General features: G+C 37.7%; 1 protein-coding gene across 1 annotated transcript in view; it reads left to right on the forward strand.

Annotated features, from left to right (window-relative positions):
- Positions 1–4,105: 4,105 nt before the first annotated feature.
- Positions 4,106–11,563, forward strand: part of LOC107093523 (solute carrier family 2, facilitated glucose transporter member 6-like) — a 9,830-nt gene continuing 2,372 nt past the window's right edge. Inside the window, exons 1-7 of the mRNA XM_015388638.1 lie at positions 4,106–4,328; positions 6,354–6,625; positions 8,618–8,714; positions 8,976–9,075; positions 9,309–9,502; positions 9,608–9,783; positions 9,891–10,174. Of these exons, the coding sequence (XP_015244124.1) occupies positions 4,275–4,328; positions 6,354–6,625; positions 8,618–8,714; positions 8,976–9,075; positions 9,309–9,502; positions 9,608–9,783; positions 9,891–10,174 (1,177 nt within the window). The 5' untranslated portion in view covers positions 4,106–4,274. The remainder of the gene's footprint in view (positions 4,329–6,353; positions 6,626–8,617; positions 8,715–8,975; positions 9,076–9,308; positions 9,503–9,607; positions 9,784–9,890; positions 10,175–11,563) is intronic.

An 11,563-nucleotide genomic window follows, 5' to 3' on the forward strand; every position in this document is an offset into this window, starting at 1 on the left:
TTTTTTCTCAGATTACTGACTTTTTTCTGAGAATTCTGACTTTAATCTCAGAATTCTGTCTTTTTTCTCAGATTTCTGACTTTTTTTTAAATCAGAATTCTGACTTTAATCTAAGAATTCAGAATTTTTTCTCGGATTTCTGACTTTTTTTCTCAGAATTTTGACTTTAATCTCAGGATTCTTACTTTTTTCTCAGATTACTGACTTTTTTTCTCAGAATTCTGATTCCCCCCCATATTAAACAGAAAAATAATGGGGGTTTAATGTTTAAATAGTTAATTTTCTCTCCAGAATGTGTTGATATCTTAACCATTTTTTTCTATACAATCTTATTTTTTAAGATTTAAGATTACCATTTGATCAGGCTGTTTATGTAAATCCCATCTTCAGCAATAAGAAAAAGAGGGCTGTTATTTTTTTACATCAAAAACACTTAGTGAAAATGATTTAAATTGATTATATAGTAGGCTACATGTGGTAGAAAATAATGACAGTGGTTAGAAAATGACATCTTATGAACATCTTGAGGAACAATGTATGACACAATCATATCGGTGCCTCACAAAAGGGGAACAAAAAGGAAATCGACCACTTGGCAGTTTATATTACCTAATGTAGAAAATTTAGGAAATATGACATATGTTGTCATGTTTGAAAAGATTGTATGACACAGTCTGGGATTTTTTTATTTTTTATTTTATTGTTTTAGCAATACTAGCTCACCTTAAATTGGGATTTTTTTTTAGCTGGATTACAATAAATACAGTTTATATCTATTCTAAATTTAAGATTAAACAATTGAAGAACAGTTAACAAGCTCTAATTTTCCATTTTTGTTTGTAAATACCTTACTATCTTTCCAAAAAGAGTGCCTGGATTTGATGATGTATTGATAATTTACCCCTATATTCATCACCTATTGCATGTTATACCTTTGTGGTTTTTAAAATTTAACCCATTTTACTCTTTTACACTGTTTTAGGTGTTTGAATCTTATCATCATGAAAAAAAAAATGATTACAAACTCCCAAAACAGTAAACTCCCATATTACATGACTATGTAATATGTGAGTAATTACATGACTATGACGGGCCCTTGTGTTTGATTCCTTTTTGCTAAAAACTCCAGTAAACCTATAAATAGACCATTACATGCATCAGAATAACAGACTTCATTTTGGGGTTTTTTTGGATTACAAAATGCATATATGTTAATTAGTAACCTCCTACCAAGAGACTGATTAAAATGATGTGAATATTCTCTATCAAATGCACCTTAGTTAAACTTCAACAACTAATAAAAACCCCAGAAAATATTTAGCTGGACCTAAAAAGTGTGCTACCCTCAGTAAAATGAGTCATGCGTGATGCAGGATGAAGAGTCAGTCAAATCAGTATTCCAAAAGTAATCAAAATTCTGTGTTTGGATGAAAATAAACCTTTGAGAAATTAAGATTACTTTTCCTTTTTCAGGAAAGCCATACATGTTTTGATAGAGAAAAAAAAAAAACAACGCACACACTCATAACCTGTGAAACATGGTGGTGGCAGCATCATGCTGTGGGGTTGTCTTTCTTCAGCACATACAGGGAAATTGACAGAGTTGAAAACAAGACTGTTTTTAAATCTATCAATGTTTCCCTTAAACCCAAAAATAAAGCCTTATTGAGGCTGCAGAAGACTTGAGACTGGGTCACAGTTTGCCTACCGACGAAACCGCTCCACTGGGGACGCTATCTGTTCACCTGAGCCTTGCACACCTGGAGGAGAAGAACACCCACGTGCGGATGCTGTTCTCGCACTTCAGTTCAACTTTCAACACCATCATCCCACAGCATCTGATGGGCAAACTGGAACAGCTGGGCTTCAATCCACCCCTCTGCAATTGGCTGCTAGACTTCCTCACAAACAGACCTCAGTCAGTCCGGGTCGGACAGAACACCTCTGATGTCATCACCCTAAACAGAGGCTCCCCACAGGGCTGTTAACAGCCTCCTGCTGTTAACTCTGATGACACATGACTGCACCTCAAGGTTTACCACCACTCACATCATGAAGTTTGCAGATGACCCCAAGGTTGTGGGCCTCATCAGAGACGACAACGGCCAGGATTACAGAGAGGAGGCGGAGCAGCTGGTGGGCTGATGCAGAGATAACAGCCTGATCCTGAACTTGGAGAAAACAAAGGAGTTCATCGTCAAATTCAGGAAGAATCGGCCTCACCACACTCCACTGCTAAAGGTGCACATCATAGACAACTTGACCTGGACTGTAAACACCACCTCACTGGTCAAAAGGGCTTGTACTTCCTGCATGGGATGAGGAGAGCCCACCTGCCCCAACTATCCTCACCACCTTCTACAGAAGCACCATAGAGAGCGTTCTGACCAGCTGTCTCACTGGTGTGGAGGATCATCAGGGCTCCTTTTCTCTCTACAAAGACGTTTCATCCCAGCGCTGCGTGTCCCGAGCCATAAATGACCCCTCACACCCCCACCATGAACTGTTCTCCCTGTTGCCCTCTGGGAAGAGGCTTCGAAGCATTCGATACAGGACCAGCAGGTTCTGCAACAGCTTCTTCCCCGCTGCCATAAGACTTTTGAACTGTTGAAACTCTAATCAAGTCTCTGCATCACACTTGAAAACATCATATTTGCACAACCAATGTGGCTGATTTTTGATTTTTGCACTGCACTAAACCTTTCCATATAAATGCCTTCTGCACCATGTCTTTAAACTGGTTTTCCTTTTCTCCTACACTATTTAAATTCTGATCACTGCTGAACTTTTTAAATGGTAATGTCCATTTCACAGTTGTAAGCTGCTCATTCATTGTTTAAAAGCTGTATGCATCGACATTTCATTTTGTATACACTCTGTGTATACAAGATGACAATAAAGTTAGTCTAAGTCTAAGTCTCTAAGGCTGTATCCAAACATCCTCCCTAACTCCTGATTCCCTCAATCACTATATTGAGTGGTGACTACATAGTGGACTTTATAGTGAACTCAGTTAACTGACCATTCAGACAAAGAATCACTACTACTTTTTGCACCATCTTTGTTATTTGTCACAGCCTATGGCGATGGCAGGCAGCTGTGAAAACAAATACCATGATGCTTTGGGAGTAGAGCTCTCCTTGCAAAGCATTCCGGGATATATCTGCTCATCTAGGGACCGAAGATGATCACTACTTTTTAAGGTGCATTGTGGGAAATTTTGAGTCCACTACTTATTCATCCACTTGACATTCATATATTCATAGGACATTCATCTAAAATGGCGTTGCGATTAGGGCGGACATTCGGACACATCCTAAGTCTTTATCTTCTAGCAGAGTTCAGAGCTCAACCATACACCAAGAGAAAAAATGGTGCATCACATTTATGTTTTGGAAGAAAGAATAGATCTGAAGCCAGCTGACAAACTGTGGCAAAACATAAAAAAATTAAAAATCACTGTTGCATCTCTTTATTCAGGCTGACTGAGTTTAGATTTTTTATTACTACAATTAAAAAAATGCTGATAAGGGTGCAAAACACCGCAGCCTCTAATAACCTGTCCCTCTAATCTCCAAGTTTGGGAGTTCCATCCTGGCAACATTGTAAAAAGATTTGAAAAGAATTGTGCAAAGCTCTCAGGGTCAGTTCTCTATTGTGGTTATAACCCTGATGAGATTTGGGCTGAGGTGGAAACAGCATGTACTTTCCTTGTTCCCTCTCATTGAGTTTAGGGAGGATGGTCTCATCTTCTTCTGCTTTCTTTCTGAATGGCCCAATCTAGGATAGTTGATCCAACCCCTCTGCTTCCCGGTTATGACCTGCGTGTACTGAGGAGGCCTTATTTGCATTTGAAAAGCAGAAGTTGATGCTGGCACTCTTTAAGTTCACTGTTACAAACTGGAATATAACTTTCAGTTTTGTTTTGAATAGTTGTGGTCTCTCACTGTCTGATATGGTTTGTTAGAGTCATTTTGGAAATGCATGACCTGCTCTCTGACCACAAAGAAACGATCCAAAGCTTTGGAGGAGGTAGATATGATTTTTTGTTATTTGGCACTTTAGTCTTTTCTTGGAGGATGGACTGTCATTGGGTTTCAGATGCACTAGAGGGATTTTCTGTGCTTCCTTGGAAGTTCTGCATAGTTTTATAAAGTAATGCAATAGTTAATCTCCCTCACAGGAAGTTAAGGTTACAAATCCTGAAACAGACCACAGAAATCCAACTGTTACCTTTATAGTTGTTGAGGTGCTTCACAGCAGTCCAGAGAAACATGGAAGAGAATACGCCGCTGCTCAAGAGAAGAACTGCATCATCAGACTCACAGGTGGGAAACAAGTTGTCTGTTTAGATCTCGTTAAATTTAATCTCTAACTGATTCAAACTTCCTCATTTTCTGTATAAATTCTATAACTCTTGTTTGACCGTTGCAGAAATGTCAGGCTCCAAATACACAATTAACCCATCAACTTCTGAGTTAGATTACTTTGAAACATGTTCCATATTCTGAATTCTGATGTTTAATGTGTGGCACCAAAATGAGAATTAGGTTTATTTCTCCTGTGTCTCAGCTTTTCTTTTGGAACATTAAAATGTACTAGAACTTGGTTTAGTCTCCTTTCAAGATCTCATCAGGCTCAAATATAATTCTCAGTCTTCCTCATCTTTTGTGTTTCCTTGTGATCCCGAGCAAAAAAATCAGAGATCTTTCTCTATGACCTAAATCTTGTCTCATCACAGCTTCAATATCCTTTTTGGAAAACATTAAACACTGTTATGCAAATAGAAGAGTTAGATGTTGCTGTAAAACAAATGTCAATAGGCAAATCACCTGGTCAAGATGGTGTTACTTTAAATTTTCATACTTATTTTGGGGGAAGACTTAAAAGAATACACGATTATCAGTAAAGCACCTTAAATGCAATCCCACTGGAAGAAGAAATAAAATATTTTGGCATGACCACAACAAAGGATTATAAGGCAAAAGAAGATTTGAATAATTTGTGTGTCATATTTTCATTAATTCCTGGCTGTAAAGAGATATATCCATTTTTGGATGAATTTTGTTCAACAAAGTGGAGACACTCTCTCAATTTCCATATCCACCTTTTTGTCTCGCTATTACTCGGTTTTTTGACAGGAACATTTGCCCTTAAACCAGAAGGTTGTGGGTTCAAACCCCAGCTTTCAATATTGATGTGTCCTTGGGCAAGTGACTTAAACTATATGTGTATGGCAGATTTGCTTCTGTTTGTTAGCTCCAGGGCAGCTGTGATTACGATATGGGTGTGAATGTGTGAATTCAAGTTTTGCAAAATATCTGAACTTATGACGCTTCACCATATTTCTCCAAGTGAATTTTAGGAGGGGCACACAAGAAACTTTTGAGCCAAAACTGAAATTTAATCGATGCTGAGAAAAGAAATTCAAATATGTCTCATGATCTAGAAGAGCAAACATTGAGCAGTACAATTTTCCTCTGGGTAGTTGCGAACTGGAAAGAAAAATATTGACACTGTCTGCTCAGTTTCCCTTCAGTCAGTTGTTGATGAACATTTTTTGTTCAAATAAAAGCTGGAAAAGTCTTTATAGATATGTAAATCGTGACGAATGACATTCATGCACATACTGTATTTAGATCAAGAGCATCTCTGAATATTAAGGTTTCAAGTTTGTTTGTGCATGTTTGTTTGGATACCTGCATCTAGAATAGATTACAATCTTCCACATGCTTGGTGGGTTCCTACCTGTTTTTATAACAGAGCAAATATGATTTCTTACTTTCTTAGGCAGCTTTCTTGTACCAGGTTTTAAGTGAGGGGTTGATGCACACCACACTTTTCAGTTTGTAACTTGTTAAAGAATTTGAAAACCCTCTAACATTTCCATACCACTTTCTGTTTCTCTTTCACATTAAAAGCTTTAGCAGATACATTATAATTTGTGCATTCGACTAAAAAAAAAAACTATTAAAAGTAAGGAGTCTGAATATCATGCAAGATACTGTAGTGTAGTATTAAATTGAACAGGTTCCTAATGAGTGTGTGCAGACAGAATTAAGCGTGTGTTTTTTCACAGATCAGTAGTTGTTTTTTAGGTCATGTGAAAAAGTAACTTGTATAGCTTTACATGTTTTCAACGGTTCTAACTAAGCTTAAACACATGCATTGGACTGACTTGGCTTTTTATACTTATATAATATAATAGACATTACTTTGATTAATGGGAAAAAATAAAATACAGTTTAATAAACCTGGTGATGGCAAAAGCAGTAGTGGTTTTAGATGAGCCTAAACCCATATAATGTTTCATTCTAATGGTTTTTAATCTCCTCTCTCTGATGTTGTTACAGATCAGTAATGCCAGGCTGTATCTTGCTGTGTTCTCTGCTGTTCTGGGAAACTTCAACTTTGGTTACTCCCTGGTCTACTCATCCCCTGTCCTCCCAAGATTTAAAGGTCCTGATGCGGACCCTCAGCTCAGGATGGACACCAACCAGGCTGCCTGGTTCGGGTCCATCTACTCTCTGGGTGCAGCAGCTGGGGGCCTCGGGGCTATGTTTCTCAATGACCTGATTGGAAGGAAGATGAGCATCATGATGTCGGCGGTGCCCTCCACTGCTGGGTGGGTCTCACCATAAACCATCGTTTTAGATTAAACAGGAAAAAATAAACCTTTTGACCAAATGTTTACATCACCCAACCCTAAATCAATGCTTACATAAGTGGATGAATATCATAAATGTATAAATAATTCTGATTTGAAAATGAAAATTCTAAAACAAAAAGTGCATTCCCAGAAATGCAGATCTGCAAACGTTTTCTGATTTATTTTTAGGGGTTGCAGAATTTTATGGAACAGACATAATCATGAGGGAAAAAACAAGGTCCTCAGTTATTCCCAACTTTCCACAGACTCTTAACATTGCACTGCTAAGGACTTTTCCCCTAATTAATTGTTGTTGTTCATATACTGAAGGAATTTGACAGTAATCCTGATAGACAAACTCCTTTGCTCAAACAGCCTACAGACTTTCTTTCACTGTTACAATGATTCATGTACCGTATTTTGTTCACAAGCAGTTGAAACTAGAAATTTTACATCTAATTTATTATCTTTTTCGCTGTATGTGGACAGTGTGATATTACAATGTATGCAGTGGATACGATCATAATTTAACCAACAAGATGAAGTTAAATGGAGGTTGACAGATATGTTATGGCAAATGTTACGTCCTGACTTAGCAGATTTTTTTAAAGCTGAACATATCAAAAATACTTAAAAAAAAAAAAACCTTATTAATATCAACGTTATGTCATGGTGCAAACCGTAGCCCTTATATGTTTATGTTAGGAGACAATGCATGATTCTCACTGAGATTAAACTTAATACTTAAATTTGGAAATTATTTTCCATCTAATTAAAGAAAATGAAACAATGCAATGGCTTTATAAATGTGAAAAACTAAACAGATCTCTATTTATATAAGATCTTAAATTTAATTGAAAAATCGCATGTAGAAAATTATTCATTTTAATTAAACTCTTCTTATTCCAAAGCAGTTTCTTGCTAGGTTCAGCCATGCCTTATATTTACATTTAATGAAATTATATTAATACAAATGATCATATAATTTTTATCAGTGCACTCTTTCCCTTTTTAAATAAACAAAACACAACAATTATAAAATCCTATATAAGATTTCATTTCAGTTCATTTATATAGTGCCAATTCACAACACATGTCATCTCAAGGCACTTTACAGAGACAATTCAACCAGATCATACAGTCAGACTGATTTAACGTTTTCTATCTAAAGAAAGTCAGCTGATTGCATCGACTCCTTGACTTCAGAATCAGAATCAGAATCAGAAATACTTTAATAATCCCAGAGGGAAATTACTTTTGTTACACGCTCTAGTTACAGTTTTACATGACTTGAAGGCAATCCTAAGCATGCTTTTAGCGACAGTGGAGAGGAAAACTCCCTTTTGACAGAAAGAAACCTCCAGCAGAACCAGACTCAGTGTGGTTCTGTGGTTTGAAGAGACAGAAGGAGACTTACAGAAAGAAGCAGAGATACAAAAGAATTGTCGGATTTTGCATACATTTAAATGTATATGAAAAAAAAATTGTTTTGCTTGTTTAGTTCTAAGGTTATATGTGTGGATATAACGAATAGATTTGCAGAATGAAAATCAAAGACCTAAGAAAAAAATTTAAAGACTTTTTAAACTTGAAAGTTAAATGATATGGTTTTAATATAATAGTGAAACTGGATTTTCATCCAGTCAGTAGCATCAGGGTGGGTATTTCTCTGTGTCAGCCCAAAAACAAACAATAGGTCAGAAAAGAAATACTAAGAAATGAAACAATCTCAATGCTCAGTCATTCGTTTGCTGATCATACATTCTTATTCTTCCTAAATCTGACAATTACAATTAAATTTTGAAATGTTTCTACTTCTCCTGACTGCGTTTCAGCCTGCTAGCGATACTCTTATGACTTACACAAAATGGAATATTTCAAACCTTAAAAGGGATAGATGTTTTAATGTCTGCATCAGATTAAAAAGTTAAAGGTTTGGTAACATAGTACCTAACACGTGTCTTTCAGGTACATGCTGATGGGAGGAGCTGTAAACCTGTGGATGCTCCACACAGGCCGGTTCCTTACTGGTGTTGCAGGCGGGATGACTGCTGCATCAATTCCTGTGAGTTATGTATTTTGATCCATTCCTTCTCTTTGGTTTCCTTTTGAGTCACAGATCCAGTAGAGAGACACGGTTCTTCCTTCCACCAGTGACACATAATGCTCAGTCTTATACCCAGTTAATCCAAACCAAGGTGCAGAGCATCCTAAGAAGTCAACCACACTTCGCCATAACTTTTACCTACAAACCATTTTTTTTTAAACAAAAACATTTTCTATATCTATAACTATATAAGATTTTTTTTGTCTGCTTATTCCACAGGTTTATATCTCCGAGATTTCCCACAAAAAAGTGAGAGGGGCTCTGGGCTCCTGCCCCCAGATCACAGCTGTGTTTGGGACCCTGACACTCTATGCCCTTGGTAATATATATTTTACCCGCATTAACACACTAAGGGATTTTTGCTAAAGAGCAGTAAAGGGATGATGCTAAAAAGAGTAGCATGTTTCACATGTGAAGCAGGTCAGGCAACCTGCATTTTTGTTCTCTCTTTGCTGAGTCACAGAGAGATATCCTTGACATGTCAAGAGGGCATGTCAGCTATGTGCTTTTGTTCTACCGCATGCCTTGTTTGTGTTACCCTATGATGTATAGGTCTGGTGGTCCCATGGCGCTGGCTGGCGGTGGCAGGGTCCGTGCCAGCAGTGATTATGGTTGTTCTGCTGGCGTTCATGCCCTCCTCCCCCAGGAGACTACTCTCCCTTGGCCAAGTGCAGAAAGCAGAAAAAGTTCTCCGCTGGCTGAGAGGCAGCAACTACAACACTAACATAGAGATCAGTGCCATACAGGTAGAGCAGAAGAACATGAAAATTGTGTTGTTTTTTAATACATCAGCGAAAATTCAATATTTTCATTGTGAATAATTGAATATTTGCTTTGTTTTGTTGCTCCAGCACAGCATTAATACACAGGTTAAAATCACCTGGGCTCAACTGGCCTCGCCCATCTATTACAAGCCAATCCTGATCTCAGTTGTGATGCGTTTCCTGCAACAAATGACCGGAATCACGCCAATTCTTGTATACCTGGAGCCCATATTTGCCAAGAGCAACGTCACACTGGAGGCCAGGTTGGACATCCTACAAAAGCGAATCGCTCCTCCGATCTTTTGTTGAATTGTATGACTTGCTTGGGTTATGTCGACTCAAAGCAGCTTCCTGTCTTTCTCTCTTTGAGGTACGACGCCGCCATTGTGGGTGCGGTCCGTCTCCTCTCTGTTGCTGTGGCAGCCAGTCTGATGGACAAGGCAGGACGTAAAGCCCTGCTTTACACTTCAAGCATGCTGATGTTTCTGTCCTCTCTGACTCTAACCATGATCTCCCACACCACACCTTGTCCGGCTATAAACATTACAACTCCCGCCTATAGCTCCCACACTGAGCTGGGGAGCATGTTACAGGCCAGCCAGGGAACGGCTATGAGCCTCCTCCCTCTCATCAGCACTGTGGTGTTTATATTCGGTGAGTTTTGACAGCAGGTGGGAATTTTAAGTCAAAATGGCCTGAGAAATACATTTATTTTTAGTTCTTAAATTCAGAAATGCGGAAAGTAAAGAGAATAAGTTATTCAAGTGTTGCCAAATAAACACCTGGGAAGTCTCGCTCAGTCTAGAAACCAGAGTTTCTAGACTGAGCGAGAATTAAAAAGCTGAAGACTTTTAAAACCAGTTTTTCCAGTAAGGAGTAGCAAGACTGTAGGATTCAAATGCACTGCAGTAATGTCTCTGTCAAAGCTCTCTTCCAAGAATACTGCCACACTACACAAACAGTAAACCTGTTTAGCCTTTAGAGTTAAAAAGTCCCTTAAAGCTAGCACCATGAAGGTAATAATATGAAAAGGAATTCAATACATAGTTATTCATTTGGCTCAGAAAGTAAAAGAAAAGAGTAAATAGATTTTCACAGAAAAATAATTGCTGTAAAAACAGTTGTTTTTGTTTTAAACAAAGCAACTTTGTTATAAAATAACCAAAACCATGTTAGCAGAACACATTTTACTACCTCAGAAACTTTGTGCTCACAAACATCCTCCACTGATTTCCCTTTTCCCTGGTTATTTAAAATGATATTGTGTATTTTTCCTGAAATGAGAAAAGGGAAAGTAAAGGTAAACTGTTATCTCTTCTAACAAAAACGGAATATACTCACTGAAAAACAATCCATTCACTCATTACAGCATTTGTTAATTGACACAGCATCTATTCTAATAAGTATTGGCCTTCCATTTTTGAGAGGTATGACCACCTAGGCTCCTTTTATTTCAGAAAAGTGCATTTTAAAATATTTTTAGATGCTTTGAATAACAATGTAGGCTCATTGGTAAGCAAGGCAAAGCAAGGCAAGGCAAGGCAAGGCAAATTTATTTGTATAGCACAATTCAGTGCAAAGACAATGCAAAGTGCTTTACATGATTAAAATATAGGAAAATAAAACAGAATCAAAGCAAGTAGAAGAAAAAATAAATAATACAAAAAATGCAGAAACAAGAAAGAACATTAAAAGCAGTTGGACTAAAGAAAATAAAAAAGTTGAACTAATGATGTTTCAGTTTGACTGTTTAACTAGAGCAGTCGAAGGCAATCCTAAACAAATGTGTTTATAGTCTTGATTTAAAGCACATGCGTCAAACTAGTTCCAGAAAGGGCCGTGTGGCTGCTGGTTTTCTTTCCACCCAAGCAGTAGCACACCAGACTCCATTTATCTCATCAAGGTGAGTCTAGTCTTAACCTGATGTCTTGATGGGATGAATGGAGTCTGGTGTGCTACTGCTTGGGTGGAAAGATAACCAGCAGCCACACGGCCCTTTCTGGAACTAGTTTGACGCATGTGCTTTAAATCAACACTATAAAC

Source organism: Cyprinodon variegatus, unplaced genomic scaffold (assembly GCF_000732505.1).
Source record: "Cyprinodon variegatus isolate N-32 unplaced genomic scaffold, C_variegatus-1.0 Scaffold431, whole genome shotgun sequence".
Taxonomy (NCBI): domain Eukaryota; kingdom Metazoa; phylum Chordata; class Actinopteri; order Cyprinodontiformes; family Cyprinodontidae; genus Cyprinodon; species Cyprinodon variegatus.